Source organism: Notamacropus eugenii, chromosome 4 (genome assembly GCF_028372415.1).
Source record: "Notamacropus eugenii isolate mMacEug1 chromosome 4, mMacEug1.pri_v2, whole genome shotgun sequence".
Classification (NCBI taxonomy): domain Eukaryota; kingdom Metazoa; phylum Chordata; class Mammalia; order Diprotodontia; family Macropodidae; genus Notamacropus; species Notamacropus eugenii.
In genome coordinates this window covers 73,875,168-73,894,176 of record NC_092875.1, presented here as the reverse complement: position 1 = coordinate 73,894,176, position 19,009 = coordinate 73,875,168, and the positions used below count along the sequence as shown (strand labels likewise).

General features: G+C 37.2%; 1 protein-coding gene across 7 annotated transcripts in view; it reads right to left on the bottom strand.

Annotated features, from left to right (window-relative positions):
• Positions 1-4,718: 4,718 nt before the first annotated feature.
• Positions 4,719-19,009, bottom strand: part of CATSPERD (cation channel sperm associated auxiliary subunit delta) — a 147,557-nt gene continuing 133,266 nt past the window's right edge. For all 7 annotated transcript variants that reach the window (XM_072601918.1, XM_072601915.1, XM_072601917.1 and 4 more), the window contains 3 exons: positions 8,817-9,003; positions 5,648-5,805; positions 4,719-5,041 (listed from right to left, as the gene is read on the bottom strand). In XM_072601918.1, the coding sequence (XP_072458019.1) occupies positions 4,795-5,041; positions 5,648-5,805; positions 8,817-9,003 (592 nt within the window). In that variant the 3' untranslated portion in view covers positions 4,719-4,794. The remainder of the gene's footprint in view (positions 5,042-5,647; positions 5,806-8,816; positions 9,004-19,009) is intronic.

Here is a 19,009-nt window from a genome sequence, read left to right as displayed (position 1 = left end):
TTCTTTTTTTCTTATTTTATTTGTTTTCAGTGTTCTACAATCATTTCCATATAACTTAGATTTTTCTCCCTCCCTCCCCTCCTTTCCCTCTCCCTCCCCAGTTGGCATACAATTTTATATAGGTTCTACACATATATTTCTATTAAATGCTTCACCTTAGTCATGTTGCGTAGAAGAATTAAAATGAATAGGAGAAATCATAAAACAAACCAAAGTGTAATACAAAAGATAATGATCTGCTACATTCTGCGATCGAATTCCATGGTTCTTTCTCTGGATGTGGAAGGCATTTTGCCTTAAGAAACCACTGGGAATATTTTAAGTCCTTGCATAGCAATGAAGTACTAAGTCTACTAGAAAAGTTCCTTGCACACTGTGGTTGTTGCTGTGTCTAAACTTCTCTTGGTTCTGCTCCTTTCACTCAGCATCAGTTCATATAAGTCTTTCCAGGTCTCCAATTTGGGTGACTTTAATGTTAGAGTAGGCTCAGACTCCCAGACTTGGCAGGGAGTCCTAGGGAGGAATGGAGTTGGAAACAGCAACAGTAATCGTCATTTACTGCTGATGACTTGCGCATCGCATGACTGCCTCATCACCAACACTGTTTTCCATTTACCTAAACACAATAAAACTTCATGGATGTACCCTTGCAGCAGACATTGGCATCTAATAGATTGTGTGATTGTAAGGAGAAGAGACAGACAGGATGTGACAGTGACAAAGGCAATGTGTGGTGCAGAGTGCTGGACTGATCATAGACTTATCCTTTCCAAGCTAAATATTCACATTCATCAAAAGTGCCACCCCCAAGGCAAAATGACTACCAGAAGAATTAATGTCAACAAATTAAAGCTCTTCTCTGAGAGTGAACAGTATGTGTCTAACTTGGAGGGAAAGTTGAGCCAACACCCAGTTGGCAACAGTTGAGCAGAAAAGGAGTGGGCTTTGGTGTACAGCACTGCATTTGCTCATCTGGGTCAGAATGCTCACAAATGCCAAGATTGGTTTGATGAAAATGTTGAGGAAATTCAGAAACTGCTACATGTAAAAGAACTCCACAGGATTTACCAGCAGGATAGTTCATTCATCTCTAAGAAGGCAGCATTTAATTCCATCAAAAATGAAGTACAAGCAAAGCTTAGAGAGATGCAGAATTCCTGGCTCAGTAAGAAGGCAGATGAAATTCAGTTTTATGCTGATAGTAACAATCCATAGTACTTTTATGATTCCCTGAAAGCTATTTATGGACCAAAAACCTATGGTGCATCACAACTACTCAGTGCTGATGGAGCCACATTGATTAATGATAAGGACATGATCCAAGAAAACACAGGTGCTCCATCAGCCACCACCACATCATCCATATATGGAACCATTTGATTACAACAAATGGAGAAAGTTTGAATGCTGTGGATACTTACCTTGGTAGTGTACTTTCCAGGGATGTATACATTGACAATGAGGTTGATGAACACATTGCCAGAGCTAGCTCAGTGTTTGGGAGGCTCTGAAGAAAAGTTTAGGAGAGAAGAGGTATCAGACTGACTACCAAACTGAAGGTCTACAGAGCCGTTGTGCTGACCTCATTGTTGTATGCCTGTGAAACATGAACAGTCTACCAGCATCATGCCAGTAAAATGAATCACTTCCATTTGAACTGTTTTAGGAAGATTCTGAGGATCACCTGGCAAGAAAAGGTACCAGACACTCAAGTCCTTGCTCAAGCTGAACTGCTAAGCATTCAGACTCTGAGAGTGCAACTCCAATGGGTTGGCCACATTGTTCAAATGCAGAATGTACACTTGCCAAAAAGACTATTTTATGGAGAACTCAAATGGGACAGGCAATCACATGGTGGTCAGAAGAAGTGATACAAGGACACTTTCAAGGTCTCTCTCAAGAACTTTGGATTTTATTGTGGGACATGGGAGACACTGGCACAGGACACCTCAGCATGGCATGCCCACATCAGAAAGGATACTGTGCTCTATAAGCAAAGCAGAATATAGACAGCACAAAGGAAACGTAGGATGCGCAAATTTGGAGTAACTACCTCAAACGTTCACATGGATTATCTGTGCCCCAACTGTGGTAGAGCATTCTAAGCTTGATTTGGTCTGATCAGCCGCAGTTGGACACATTGAAACTTGAGTTTTCATTTTATTCCTCTTTGAGAACGAAGGAAAACAACCATATCCTTTTTACTACTCATATACTGGGGAATAGCTGTTAGTATTATATTTGTTAATTGTTTACATATTTTCTCTAATGAGAAATTTGATACAAAGATTTTTTTTCCCTATTCAACCACTTCCCTTATCCTAGGTGCAGTAATTTTGTTTGTGACACAGTTTTTTTAGTTTCAGGTAATCAAAGTTATCTATTTTTATCCTTGGTGGTTGCTTCTACCTCTAGTTTGATTGAGAATATATCTTCTGTGAGAGGTATATGTTTCTCTTCTAACTGTAAAAATAAGATCTTTAAAGTCCCATGTTCCATTTAAAATGCATTGTAGGAGATGGCATAAAGTGTTTTCTATGCCTAATTTCTGTCAGATTGCTTTTCAGTTTTCTTGGAAGTTTTTAAAGTAAATTTTTATTGATATTCTCTGTTTCTTATATCACCATAGTATCCCATATACATCTCTCCCTTTGCCCTCCCTCAGAGCCATCCCATAGGACAAATAGTGCTTTTTTAAGAAAGGATAAAACTGAGCACAACTGATCCATGCATAGAAAAAACCTGAAATTGTGAAATGTGTCACATCTATGAGCCTCCCACCTCCAAGAAGGGACAGGTTGGAGGTTTCTTCTCTTTTCAGTCCTGTTTGATCCTTATAACTTTATTATATCTGCATTTTTCCCTGTTGTAGTTACCATGTATATTTTTTTTTGGCTCTGCTTACTTCACTTTACATCAGTTCATATAGAGCTTTCTGTGCTTCTCTGTAATCATCACACACATTTCTTACAACACAGTAATATTCCATGACATTCAAGTACTACAATTTGTTTAGCCCCTCCCCCCAGTTGATTTGCATCTACTTTGTTTTCAGTTCTTACCTATCACATATAGTGCTGCCATTAATATTTTGTAGTATATGGAGATTATTTTCTTATCAGTGGCTTCCTTGATATATCAGCTTGGTAATGAAGTCTCTGGTTTAAAGGGTGTGGACATTTTAGTCACCTTATTTGCATAATTCCAAGTTGCTTTCCAAGATGGTTGCACCATTTCACGGCTCCACCAACAACGTATCAGCATGATTATCTTTCCATAACCTCTCCAAAATTGACTTTTGGGATATTTTTTGTTATTTTTCACCAATTTGCAAGATGTGATATGAAAAGCCATGTGCTTTTCTCTTATTATTAGTGATTTGGAGCATTGTTTCATGTGATTATGGACACTTCCTCTTTTGAAAATTGTTCGTATACTTTGACCATTCATCCTTTGCAGAACGACTATCAGTTACATACTCATGTGTGTATATATGTATACATGACTGTATACACATATACATATATGTGTATGCACACATCAATACATGTGTATTGTAATATATGTATACATATACATGTAGACATGTACATATACATGTATGTGTACATTTATATATTGCATATTTATAAATGTCTGTTTTTATATCTTGAATACTGAACCTCTATCACCAAATTTCATAATGATTTCTGCCCCAAATCAACCACTTCCCCTCTTATTCTAGGTACATTAATGTTGTCCGTGCAGAAGCTTTTCAGTTTCATGTTCCCTCTTCTGCATCCCCTCAGTTTTCAATTCTTAGCCAGCATAAAAAAGGACCTCTCTAAACATTTTTGTACACATGAGTTCTTTTCCCTTCTTTGATCTCTTTGAGGTACAGAACTAGTATTGCTGGGTCAAAGGATAGAAACAGCTTGATAGCTTCTTGGGCATGGTTCCAAATTGTATTTCAGAAGGCCTAAGCTAATTCACAATTCCACCTGTGCATTAGTGTACCTATTTTCCCACATGTCTTCCAGCATTTTTCATTTTCCTTTTTGTTATTTTAGCCAGTCTGATGCATGTGTGGTGGTATCTGAGTTGTTTAAATTTGCATTTCTCTAACTATTAGTGATTTAGGGCATTTTTTCCATATGGCTAGTGATAGCTTTTATTTCTTCTTCTGAAAACTGCCTATTCATATTATGATGATCTTAAAAGAAGAAAGAGGAGGGAGATGATACTTGGAAAGGGGAGAAATAGGAGAAGAGAACTTATGTCACAAAACTGGGATACAATTAAGAGTCTATTCAAACACGGAACAGGTAGAGGAAGTGGTGTCACTTGAACCTCGCTTTGAACGGATGCTTAGTGAAGTGAGTACAACCAGGGGAACAATTTATGATATAATATTGTAAAATTGAACAGTTATGAAAAACTATCATCAGCACAAAGACTGACCATGATTCCAGAAGATTAATGATTTAAAACACTGTCCACCCCATGACAGAGAGATGATGGACCAAATGGGCACAATAACTCATAGATTTTTAAATTACTTCTGGAAGGGATTTATTTCACTTTATTTTATTTCACTTGATCTACATCCTTGTTGCAGGATTCTTGTTTTTCTTGTTCCCCCCCCACTTCCCTGGGGTGGGGAGGGGAGAAAGGTGAGAGGGACAGAGAATGACTGCTAATTAATTGGAATAACAAGAAAATTTAATTAAAAAAAGAAAACACATAGTTACTTAGTTGTAACAATATTTCCCTATAATATTTTAATAGAAAATAATAATCTTATATTCTAATCCCTTATTTATTGACTTTTGGCAGATGAAATTTCCTTTTTTCTTTTTGGTGAGTGGAGCATAAATTCTGGAAAAATGATTTGAATTTTCTTCCTCGCTCTGATTTGAATAGTTTTGGAATGATGTATCCAAGCCAGAGTAAAAACAACATGAAAATCAACATACCTATGGCAACTGAATAATCAGGTAGTGTCTGTTTTGGGAAAGCACCATAGACATATATGCTGAATGTAGTGGTCAAATCACAGTAGCTACAAGAGATAAGAAAGAATGTAGGTGAGTCCAGGATATTCACAGTTGGATCTCAAAGTCACAATTTGGAAGTGCTTTGTTCCCCTCTGGGAGATCGGGGTTGGATGGGTTGGGAAAGCATATAATATTGGAGGGACCAGAACTTTTCCTATTAGCAGGAACCCCAAAGTCAGCAGAGATAATCCTTCAAAGGTTCAAGATTCTACAAGAATTGAAGAGTCATAACCCCTTTTCCTCTCCATCTCTCTATACCAAAATTGCACCCTTACCTCCACCCATGATTTTAGATGATAACCAGCTGTAGAATTAAGAACAGATGTGAAGAAGGGAGAATTCCAGGCTGGACTCCTCCCTTGCCCGTGGATAGAGGGGAGGAATATGAGATGAAGCTGCCTGTCATCTCACTAATAGAGTTTTATTACTTCCAATCTGGAAAGTAATGGTCTTTGGCCAAACATTCAACATGAAGAATGAAGGGGAGGAGTGGGGAGGAGGAGCTGTACACAGCCAATATCTGTGTGTCATTCCCCTCACAATAACATCTTAACCTGTTGCCCTAGAAAAAGATTAATCTCCCCAGTGAACTCTTTTGTATTTCAACTGACCTGTAATGAGGATCCACAATACGTAAAAGAAACACATAAATTCCATTTCTTTGATCAAAAATGATACTATTTTCTGTTGCACCTCCAAGAATCTGGTATTCAACATCAGGCCATAATAATGGAGAATCTTTCTGTTCTACATAGCAGCTCATATAATTCTAAGAAAGAGGAGAAAAATTTTGAATTAGTTAAGGGGCCCATCATTCTCCTTGGCTCACTGGCTGATGCTAGGGAGTTGGAATACTCCTTGTTTCCCTTGCCACCAACATGGTTCTCTCCTTATCTTTACCACTCAGTAACTTCACCCCTGAGGTTCATGTTATTCATTTCTGCCACCTAATCAAAATCCTGGTAGCTGTTGTTTATAGACCCTTGGGTAACTTTCCTTCTTTTCTCAATAAATTCAGTACCTGATTCATAATTCTTCTCTCCTCTGCAAGTCCTGTCCTCATATTAGGGAACTTCAACATACTTCATGTTCAAGCTGTCCCTCAAACACAGCTCACTACCATATTCAAGAATTTGCAAATCTTCTCTGAACATAATTATGAACTTTTCACCTCTCCATTTGCCTTACCTTACAAAACCCTACTCTTCATCTGAACTATTACTTCCAACCCTGTGACTCTCTCTGTTCTCTTCCAGGCCATCTCCTCTGTACTAGCCCTTCTTTTCTTTTTCCCATCTTGAACACATGGCAAACCAGTTGTACTCACCTCTGTCCTTTTTTCTTGAGTCTTTGACCCCCTCATCACATTATCAATTGTACCCTGCCAAGTCTCAGTCTTGGAAAACCCCTATCATCTGCCACCTTCAATCCTATACATGTGCTGCTGAACACAGGTAGAGAACCATCATGAAGCAGTTCTGATTGGATTCACTATAAATTTATGTTACATAACCTTAACTGGGTCCTCATTGCTGCTAGGCAATCCTATTATACCTCCCTTATCAACTCCACCACAGCTCTTCCAAACCCTTTCATCTCTTCTCATATCTCCGATGACTCTCTTTCCCTCCATCTTCTCAGCTGAGAACCTTACCTTTCGTTTTACAGGGAAAAAATTGAGGCCATTCACTGTGAACTATGTCTTTTACCCTCTGCTTCATTTCTTAGCACTCAGATGCCTCCTTCACCCATACCTCTGTTGGTTTAATCAATTCTATTCCATCAGATCTCCTCCAACAGATTGCTCTCTCTGTGATCCTTACTCTTTCTTTTTTTTAAAGATTTTCCCCCAGTTGCATGTAAAGACAATTTTTAACATTCATTTTAAAAATATTTTTTGAGTTCCAAATTTTCTCTGTCTCCCTTACCTCCTTCCTTCCTGAGAGAGTAAGCAATTTGATATAGGTTATACACATTCAGTCATGCAAAACATTACCATATTAGTCATGCTGTGAAAGAAGACACAGAACCAAAGGAAAAAAATGGGAAAAATACAGAAAATGAAAAATAGTATGCTTTGATCTATATTCAGACTCTCTCAGTTTTTTTTCCTCTGGATGTTAGACAGCATTTTTCATCATGAGTTCTTTGGAATTGTCTTGGAGCATTATATTTCCGAGAACAGTTAAGTCATTCACAGTCGATCATCATACAATATTGCTATTTCTATGTACGATGTTCTAGTCCTGCCCAATTCATTTTGCCTCAGTTCTTATAGCACAGTAATATTCCATTACAAATATATATAACTTGTTCAGCCATTCCCCAATTGATGCATCCCCACTGTTTCGCTTGTTTTCAATAGCTCCCTGCCTACTGGCTTATTCCCTGCTGCCTACAAACATATCCATGCCTCCTCTATCCTGAAAAAACTCTCACTTGATCCTTCTATCCCCACTATCATCATATACTTCTGCCTTTTGTAGCTATACTCCCTGAAAAGACTTTCTATACTAGGTGCCTCTGCTTTCTCACTTCTTAATTCCTTACAATATGGGTTCTGATCTCCTCATTTCACTGAGACTTCCCTCTCCAAAGTTATTACTGTTCAATCATTTCAATTGTGTCTGACTCTTGGTGATCCCATTTGGGGTTTTCTTGTCAAAGATACTGGAATGGTTTACAATTTCTTTCTCCAGGTATTTTATAGATGAGGAAACTGAGGCAAACAGTGACTTGCCCAGGGACACACAGCTAGTAAGTGTCTCAGACTAGATCTTCCTGATACCTGGCCTGGTGCTTTATCCACTATGCCACCTCTTCCAAAGTTATCAGTGATTTTTTAAGTGAGGTGAAGACTCACAGAGACAGTAAAATGTGTGGGTTGGTATGAGTGTTGGTGCCTGTCATGACAAATGTTCTCTCAATGTAACTCATGGACCTGCTCTCCGGCATTTCAGATACCCATGGAATAGTTTCATTTCATGAAATGTCATCTAAGTAATGAATGCTATTTCTATTGCCCCTTTCTCTGATGCCCTGGGATAAGGCTTCAATCTTTTTTTTTTTTTTTTTTAAACACCAATCATGAAGTTTTTGGACAAAGAAACATACACCTCTTCTGTGCTGGTAGAGACATGGATGTCCTTTGTATTTTCCATAGCACCATATACTAGGCTATGCAAAGAGGATCTAGTTAGAGATTAAGTTTCCTTATTTTACTGATGAGGTAATACTATGATCTAGAGATGTGAAATGGCTTGTCCAAATCACGTAGCTAATTAGTGGTACACTCAGAACTAGAACATGGGTCTCCTGACTCCTAGTTCAATATTCTTTAAATGTAAAGGTGATAGAAATATCTCCATATTCTCTATCACATCATGTACTAACTGGGCTATGGAAAGGAAGCACAGAGATTGAGCGCAAGTCAAATATTTTTTGAAGGAATAAGTTTTTAATGTTGTTTAGTTATTTTTTCATGTGTCTGACTCTGATTTGGGCTTTTCTTGGCAAAGACGCTGGAGTGGTTTGTCATTTCCTTCTCCAGTTCATTTTACAGATGAGGAAACTGAGGCCAACAGGGTTAACTGACTTGCCTGGGGTCACCCAGTTAGTGAATGTCTAAGGCCAGATTTGAAGTAGGACTTCCTGACTCCAGCCGGGCGCTCTATCTATTCCATCACCCAGGTGCCTCAAGCTTTTAATATAGGATGTAAAAGAATCTTGGTTCTTTTTGCTCTTTCTTTTTAAAGCAGATAACTCAAGGATGAGCATTACCATTCTATTCCACGAGTCCTGATACTTTTTGCCGATATATTTATGTAACATTGAAGACCAGTTCTGAGGCTGTGATATGCAGGAAGCCTGGCCAGCAGTCAAGGAATAAGTGTAAGTACGTAATCCGTGTACTTCTAACAAGATAAATTCACTTGTAACAATTTCCACAAAGTTATTTTCTTCCCACCTGTGGTATATAGACACAAAGAGAAGGTATGTGCAAATTAGAGGAATATGCAAATAACAGTGTTAGGTCAGGATGATTGGGATATATAGTCTGAGGCTTCTAAGAGCTTTGACTGGGGAAATTACAAATACTGGTAAGGATCAAATTCTAGGAAGTCAATAAATCAATTAGGATTTTTATTTTAGCTATTCCTGAAGGATTTGTTTTTTCCATTAACTTCTTTCTGGTACCAATTAGGCCAAACAATGAATTTGTGAGGATATGATGAAAAAATGAAATTAATGTTGATTCCAAATCAGGTAGTACCAAAGTTTTAAAGAAATAAAACAATGCAAATTGGTCACTTTTACCAAAGAGGATTCCCACAATACTTTTCAAATATCATTTTTATTGATAACTTTTGGTTTTCACATCATCAGAATTTCTCTCAGCATCTTCCCCCTTTCCCCTCCCAGAGAGAAATCCCATATAACAAAGCATATTCTTTTCTACAGAAAAAGAAAGAAGAGAAAATAAATCAGCAAAGCCAAACAGTACACTGGAAAAAGTCTGAAAATGTAGTGTTCTATCCTGTGGGCCTCCTACTTCTGCAAAGGAGTGGTTCCATATTTGTTTGATCTACAATTGATCATTCCCTGGGACAATAAGATTTCCTCCTTTCACCTATTGAGTGTGGAAGATGAAGATCAGCTACCATGTCTCTTATTCCTTAAGGAGTTCCTTATTCCAGTCATTATTCCTTAAGGAAGCCCCAGATCATAAATGGGGTGGGGTTGGGGGATGGGGGAAAAGCTTCTTTATTTAAATAGTTGAAGGGAGTCTGTATGAGGGCTTGATCTTCCTTCTCTGTATTGGGTCCCCATTTTTTCCCAGCTGTAACATATCTTAGCTGCTATGACTCACAATTTTCTTCTTTGTCATCTTAGTCCCCCTTTTTAGACTTAAAGTCCTACTTGGCAATGAAAAGGACCATTTCTCTCTCTCTCTCTCTCTCTCTCTCTCTCTCTCTCTCTCTCTCTCTCTCTCTCTCTCTGTATTACTTCCTAATATGAAGGACTCCCTTTTACTGCTGGCTGCTAGGAAGGGTAGGGGTAAATACTGCACCTATGGGTTCATTGGCATAAGGAAGTCCCAGTGAAGAAACTGTCTCTATCAATGTAGGTCATCACCTTTTTCTACAAAATATAGTCTGAAAGCAGGGGTCTTTAATATTTTGGGAGTCACTGATCCCTTTGTCAGGCTGGTGAAACCCATGAACCCCTTCCCAGAAAAAAGTTATTAATGCATAAAATAAAATACATGAGATTAAAATGAAAAACAATTCTCTTGACATTGTTGTGTTACTCAGTCATGTCTGAATCTTCATGACCCCATTTGAGGTTTTCTTGGCAAAGATACTAGTGATTTGTAATTTCCTTCTCCAGCTCATTTTACAGATGAGGAAACTGAGGCCAACAGGGTTAAGTGACTTGCCCAGAGTCACATAGCTAGTAAGTGTCTGAAGCCAGATTTGAATTCTGGAAGAAGACTTTTCCTGACTTCAGGGCCTGTACTCTACCCACTGAGCCAGCTACCTTCCCCTGATTAAACTGAAATACAGCTATCAAAATATTATTTATTTATTTTTATTTTCCAAATTTATTTGTTTTTAGTTCTCAGCAATCACTCTCATAAGTTTTAGATTTTCTCCCTCTCCCTTCTCCCTCCCTCCCCAGGATGGCATGCAATCTTTTAGGGGCTCTACACATACATTCTTATTAAACATATTTTCACATTAGTCTTGCTGTATCTAAGAATTAAAATGAATAGGAGAAAGCATGTAAAAAACTAAACAAAACCAAACATAATAAAAGAGAAAATAATGTGCTTCATTCTGCATTCTGACTCCATAGTTCTTCTTCTAGGTGTGGATGACATTTTGCATCATGAGTCCTTTGGAAATGTTTTAGATCCTTGCATTGCTGGGAAGGGCCAAGTCTATCAAAAACAGTCATCACACACTATGGCTGTTACTCTGTATAATGTTCTCCTGATTCTGTTCACTTCACTTAGCATCAGTGCATAAAAGTTTTTCCAGTCTGAAGTCCATTATTTAAGTTCATTATTTATTATAGCACAATAGTATTCCATTACATTCATATACCACAACTTGTTCAGCCATTCCCCAATTGATGGGTATTCACTTGATTTCCAGGTTTTGGCCACCACAAAAAGAGCTGTTTTAAATATCTTTGTGCATGTGGGTCCTTTTATGATCTCTGTGGGATACAGTCTTAGAAGTGGTACTGCTGGGTCAAAAGGTGTGCCCATTTTTGTAGCCCTTTGGGCATAGTTCCAAATTGCTCTCCAGAAGGTTTGGATCAGCTCACAGCTCCACCAACAATGAATTAGTGTTCCAACAATCCCACATCTTCTCCAACATTTATCATTTTCCTGTTTTGTCCTGTTAGCCAGTCTGGTACTTCAGAGTTCTTTTGATTTGTGCCTGTCTAATCAGTAGTGATTTAGAGCATTTTTTCATATGACTATAGATAGCTTTAATTTCTTCCTCTGAAAACTGCCTATTCATATCCTTTGACCATTTATCAATTGGGGAATAACTTATAGTCTTGTAATTTGACTCAGTTCTCTATATATTTTAGAAATGAGGCTTTTGTCACAGATACTACTTATAAAAATTCTTTCCTTTTTCTTTTCCCCTCCTAATCTTGGTTGCATTGAGTTTGTGCAAAAACTTTCCAATTTAATGTAATCAAAATTATTCATTATGCATTTCATAATGTTCTCTAACTTGTTTGGTCATAAATTTCTCCATTCTCCATAAATCTGACAAACTATTCTTTGTTCCCCTAATTTGTTTATAGTATCAGCTTTTATACCTATATTGTGTACCCATTTGGACTTTATTCTGGTATAAGGTATCAGACGTTGGTCTGTGCTCAGTTTCTGCCACACTACTTTCCATTTTTCCCAGAAGTTTTTGTCAATGAGTTCTTATAAGGATCTGGGATACCTGGGTTTATCAAACAGTAGAATGCCATAGTCATTGACTACTTTATTATGTGTACTCAACCTATTCCACTGGTCTAACCCTCTATTTCTTAGCCAGTACCAAGTGGTTTTGATGATTGCTGCTTTATAATACAATTTAAGATCTGGTATGGCTAGGCCACCTTCTCTAGCATTTCTTTTCATTAATTCTCTTGGTATTTTCGACGTTTTGTTCTTCCAGATGAATTTTAGTATTATTTCTTTCTAGATCTATAAAGTAGGGTTTTGGGGTTTTTTTGGTAGTTTGATTGGTATGGCACTGAATAAGTAAATTAATTTAGGTAGAATTGTCATTTTTATTATATTAGCTTGGCCTACCCACGAGCAAGTGTGTAAGGGGTCTGGAACTCTCGGGTTATCAGGGTCATGATGCCCTCATCAAAAATCTCTTTGAGACATCATGTCCTTGCATGACTTACGTGATGGACCACCCCTACACAATTACCAACCTTCACAATTATCTTGAGCAAGAATAACAACAGCCAAGCACGTAAGCTCAGCACACAGTGTTTACAAACTTCTTGAATGTATGGAAGTAGAATGCCTATATATACTCTGAGCTAGCTGAGAATAAACCGAGTGCATACCATCCTTGCTCCCACCTCATTCATTCATGCCCGGAAGAAAGATCTCATGCAGGCATGAGATCTTTGGGAACTTAACACAACTGATGTTTTTCCAATTACTTCGATCTGACTTTATTTGTGTGAAAAGTGTTTTGTAATTGTGTTCATATAGTCCCTGGATTTGTTTTGTCAGGTAAACTCCCAAATATTTTATATGGTCTACCATAACTTTAAATAGGATTTCTCTTTCTATCTCTTACTATTGGGCTTTATTAGTAATATATAGAAATACAGATGATTTTTGTGGGTTTATTTTATATTCTGCAACTTTACTAAAGTTGTTTATTTTTTCAAGTAGTTTTTTTTACTTGACTCTCTAGGTTATTCTCTAAGTATATTGTGATATCATCCGCAAAGAATTCTGATTTACTTTCTTTTTGGCCTATTCTAATTCCTTTAATTTCTTTTTCTTCTCTGATTGCTAAAGTTGACATTTCTGAGACCATATTGAATAACAGCGGTGATAATGGACGTCTTTATTTTGCCCCCCGATCTTGTTGAAAATGTTTCTAGCTTATCCCCATTACATATAATACTTGCTGATGATTTTAGGTAGATGCTACTTATCATTTTAAGGAAGACTCCATTTATTCTTATGCTCTCGAGTGTTTTTAATAGGAATGGGTTTTATATTTTGTTTATAGCTTTTTCAGCATCTATTGAGATAATAATATGGTTTCTGCTAGTTTTATTGTTGATATGATCAATTATGTTGATAATTTTCCTAATATTGAACCAGTCTTGCATTCCTGGAATAAATTCTACCTGGTCATAGCATATTATTCTTGTGATAAGTTGCTATAATCTGTTTGTTAATATCTTATTTAAAAGTTTTGCATCTATATTCATTAAGGAAATTGTTCTATAATTTTCTTTCTCTGTTTTGGCTCTTCCTGGTTTAGGTATCAGCACCATTTGTATCATAAAAAGAATTTGGTAGTACTCCTTCTTCACCAATTTTCCCAAATAGTCTATATAATATTGGAATTAACTGTTCTTTGAATGTTGATAGAATTCACTTGTAAATACATTTAGCCCTGGAGATTTTTTCCTAAGGAGTTCATTGATGCCTTGTTTAATTTCTTTTTCTGAGATGGGATTATTATAAGTATTTTCCTTCTTCTGTTAGTCTGGGCAATTTATATTTTTGTAAAAATTCATCCATTTCATTAAAAATGTTGAATTTTGGGCATCCAGTTGGGCAAAGTAATTTCTAATTATTGTCTTAATTTCCTCTTCATTTGAGGTGAATTCACCCTTTTCATTTTTGATACTGGTAACTTGGTTTTCTGCTTTTTTCTTAAATCAAATTGAACAAAGGTTTGTCAATTTTATTGGTTTTTTTTTTCATTAAACCAGCTCTAGGTTTTATTTGTTAGTTCAATAGTTTTCTTAATTTCAATTGTATTAATCTCTTCTTTGGTTTTCAGTATTTCTAATTTGGTATTTAATTGGGGATTTTCAATTTCTTCTTTTTCTAGCTTTGCCCAATTCATATATCTCCTCTTTCTGAGTAGAAATGATGACATGACTTGCACTTGACTTTGTTTTTGAGTGAGGGAGGGCTGTGCAGGTCACCAGCCTCACTTCTTCTCCAGAGCCATCTGAATCCAGTGACCAGATATTCATCAGGATGACTGGAGATGACCTAGCATGAGGCAATTGAGGTTAAGGGACTTGCCCAAGGTCACACAGCTAGTGAGTGTCAAGTGTCTGAGGTGAGATTTGAACTCAGGTCCTCCTAACTCCTACACTGGTACTCTATCTACTGCACCACCTAGCTGCCCCTTCCTCTTTCTGTATTTTACATGTAAAGCATTCAGAGATATGAAACTTCCCTAAGAACTGATTTCACTGCATCCCATAACTTTTGGTAGGTTGTCTCATTATTGTCATTCTCTTGAATGAAGTTATTGATTGTTTCTGTGATTTGTTGTTTGACCCACTCATTCTTTAGGAATAGATTATTTCCAATTAATTTTTGGTCTATCTAACCATGGCCCTTTATTATATATAATTTTATTGCATCATGATCTGAAAAGGATACACTAACCATTTCTACCTTTCTGCACCAAATTGTTAAGTTTTTATGCCCTAGTACATTGTTAATTTTGGGGTATGTACCATATATCATTGAGAAAAAGGTATATTCCTTTCTATCCCCATTTAGTTTTCTTCAGAGGTCTATCATATCAACCTTTTCCAGAATTCTATTCATTTCCTTAACTTCTTTCTTGTTTATTTTGAGGTTAGATTTATCAAGTTCATAGAGGGGTGGTTGAGGTCCCCCACTAGTACAGTTTTGCTGTCTGTTTCTTCCTATAACTCCCTTAATTTCTCCTCTAAGAATCTGGATGCTATACCACTTGGTGCATATTTGTTTAGTAAAGATATTACTTCATTGTCTGTGGTGCCTTTTAGCAAGATATAGTTTCCTTCCTTATCTCTTTTGATTAGATCTGGTTTTGCTTTTGCTTTGTCTGAGAATAGAATTGCCACCTTTGCTTTTCTTTCTTCAGTTGAAGCACAATATATTCTGCTCCAACTTTTTACCTTTACCTTGTGTGTATCCCTTTGTTTCAAGTGTGTTTCTTATAAACAACATGTTGTTGGATGATGGTTTTTAATCCATTCTGCTATCCCCCTCAGTTTTATGGGAGAGTTCATCCCATTCACATTCACAGTTATGATTAATATCTGTGTCTTTCTCTCCATCCTATTCCCCCCATTTATGTTTTTATTTCTCCCTTCTTCCTTCTCCTCCTCAAAAGAGCTTTACTTTTGATTATGACTTCCCTCAGTCTTCCCTCCCTTCTATTAGCCCCTTTCCCTTGCCTTTCCCTTTTTCCTTACTACTTCTTCCCCTCTCCCTTTTCTTTCCTCTTTCCCCTCCTACTGCCTATAGTGAAACTTAGATTTCTATATTGAACTGAGAATGTTATTCACTCCTTTAACCAAATCTGATGACAGTAAAGCTCAAACAATCCTCATCTCCCTCCCTTCTTTCCATCTACTATAATTCTCTTCATGTGATGCAATTTACCTTTCTGTGCCTCCTCTTTTCCTCTTCTTCCTTCACACCCTTTAATTAGGTTTTTTTTTATTATCACATCATTTAATTAATATCCACACCTTCTATCTATGTATATCCTTTTTAAATGTTATAATACATAATTCTCAAGATTAACAAGTATCATTCTCCCATATAGAGATGTAAACAGTTTACCCATATTGAATAACAATTTTTTTTTCTTTTTTCCCCCTCATTTACCTTTCTATGCCTTTCTTGAGTCTTGTATTCGAAGATCAGATTTTCTATTGAACTCTGGGTTTTTCATCAGGAAGGTATGGAAATTCCTTATTTCACTGAATGTCCATCTCCTTGCCTGAAAGATTATCCTCAATTTTGCTGGGTAATTGATCCTTAGTTGTAGTCCAAGCTCCTTTGCCTTATGAAATATCATGTTCCAGTTCCTCTGATCTTTTAATGTAGAAGTTGCAAGGTCCTATGTAATCCTGACTGTAGTTCCTTGATATTTGAATTGTTTTTTGCTGCTTGCAGTATTTTCTCCTTGACCTGATAATTCTGGAATTTGGCAACAATATTCTTGGTGTTTTCAATTTGGGATCTCTCTCAGGGGTGATTGGTACATTCTTTTGATGAATATTTTGCCCCCTGAATCTAGGACCTCAGGGCAATTTTCCTTGATGATTTCTTGGAAGATACTGTGTAGGCTCTTTTTTTATTATGGCTTTCCAGTGGATCAAAAATTTTTTAGATTTTCTCTTCTGGATCTGTTTTCCAGGTCAGTTATTTTTCCAGTGAGATATTTTACATTTTCTTCTATTTTTTTCATTCTTTAGATTTTGTTTGACTGATTCTCTATGTCTCAAAGAATCATTAGCTTCTACTTGCTCAATTCTAATTTTTAATGAATTGTTTCTTCAGTTAGCTTTTGTTCCTCCTTTTTTAAAGAGTGATTTTCCCCATTTAGGTTTTGTATCTCCTTATAGATTTGGTCAGTTTTACTTTGCTGATTGTATTTTTTAAATCATTGGTTAATTTTTTCTTCTATCTCTTTGATTTGACTTTTAAAATCCTTCTTGAGCTCTTCCAAGAATGCTCTTTGGGCTTGATATCAGTTCACATTCCCTTCTGAGGTATCAGATGTGGGTATATCGAATGCTGTCCTCTTCTGAATTCATATTTTGTCTTCTGTGTCCCTGTAATAAGATTCTATGGTCTTTGCTTTTCTAATTTGCTTCTTGCTCATGGTAATTGCCTTTTTCCTGACTTTTAAAATGGATGTCTGGGGGGTGGAGCCAAGATGGTGGAGTAGAAAGATGCACATACTCTAGCTCTTTCCCCACAGCCCATAAAATACCTGTAAAAAATGACTCTAAACAAATTCTAGAGCAGCAGAAGCCACAAAACAACAGAGTGAAAGAGATTTCCAGTCTAAGGTAGCCTAGAAAGCTGACAAGAAAAGTCTGTCATACAGGGTGCAGAGCAGAGTGAAGCCCAGCCTTGGCTACGTGGTTCCAGGAGGAACAGGAGTGGAACAGGCCTCGGGGGCAGAATCCCCAGCAGCAGCAGCGGTTCTCAGATCACTTAATCCACAAATGAAAAGAAGCTTCAAAGGTCAGTGAGAAAGCTTTTTTATTTGGATGAGAAGGGAACGTGGTCTGACCCCAACTGTAGCAGCCATTGCAGCAGCAGCAACCATTTTGGAACCCTCTACCTAAAGCTCCTGGGGGAATTGAGCAGCTGATCAGAATTTCAGCCCTGAGTGGTGGCCCTGGAGTGAGGAGGAGGAGTACTGGCAGAGCTGGAGGCAGCTGTGGAGAGGGAATTCTATTCCTTGCAGATTCTGGGCAGAAAAGATTTTGGTTGCTCCCACACCAGTATGCAGGTCAGGAGAGGAGTAAACTCCTCTCTCTTAATTGTGCCACTTTGGAGGAACTGAGAACTTGCAGGTCCCCAGAGTATATCCTTCATTTAAGAAAGGACTTAAAAGTCAAGTAACTGGCTGGGGAAATGCCCAAAAAAGGGAAAAAGAATAAGACTATAGAAGGTTACTTTTTTGGTGAGCAGGTATTTTCCTCCATCTTTTGGATAAGGAGGAGTGATGCATGCCATCAGAGGAAGACCTAGGGGTAAGGGCCTCTGCATCCAAAATCTCCAAAGTGGATGTGCAGTGGTCTCTGATCATGGAAGAGCACAAAAAGGATTTTGAAAATCAAGTAAGAGAGATGAAGAAAAAATTGGGAAGAGAAATGACAGCAATGCAAGAAAATCATAAAAAGCAAATCAACAGCCTGCTAAAGGAGACCCAAAAAATGCTGAATAAAATAACACCTTTAAAAATAGGCTAACTCAATTGGCAAAATAGATCCAAAAATCCAATGAGGAGAAGAATGCTATAAAAAGCAGAATTAGCCAAATGGAAAAGGAGGTTCAAAAGCTCACTGAAGAAAATAGTTCTTTCAAAATCAGAGTGGAGCAGATGGAAGCTAAAGACTTTATGAGAAACCAAGAAATTACAAGACAAAATCAAAAGAATGAAAAAATTGAAGATAATATGAAATAGCTCGTTGGAAAAACAACTTACCTGGAAAATAGATCCAGGAGAGACAATTTAAAAATTATGAGTCTACCTGAAAGCCATGATCAAAAAAAGAGCCTAGACATCATCTTTCATGAAATTATCAAGGAAAATTGCCCTGATATTCTAGAACTAGAGGGCAAAATAAATATTGAAAGAATCCACTGATCACCTCCTGAAAGAGATCCAAAAAGAGAAACTCCTAGAAATATTGAAGTCAAATTCCAGAGTTCCCAGGTCAAGGAGAAAATATTGCAAGCAGATAGAAAGAAACAATTCGAATATTGTGGAAATACAATCAGGATAACACAAGATCTAGCAGCTTCTACATTAAGAGATTGAAGGGCTTGAAACATGATATTCCAGAGGTCAAAGGAACTAGGACTAAAACCAAGAATCACCTACCCAGCAAAACTGAGTATATTACTTCAGGGGGAAAAAATGGTCATTCAATGAAATAGAGGACTTTCAAGCATTCTTGATGAAAAGATCAGAACTGAATAGAAAATTTCACTTCCAAACTCAAGAATCAAGAGAATCATGAAAAGGAAAACAGGAAAGAGAAATCGCAAGGGACTTACTTAAGATGAACTGTTTACATTCCTACATGGAAAGATAATATTTGTAACTCTTGAAACTTTTCTCAATATTTGGGTAGTTGGAGGGATTACACACACACACACACACACACACACACACACACACACGTAGACAGAGATCACA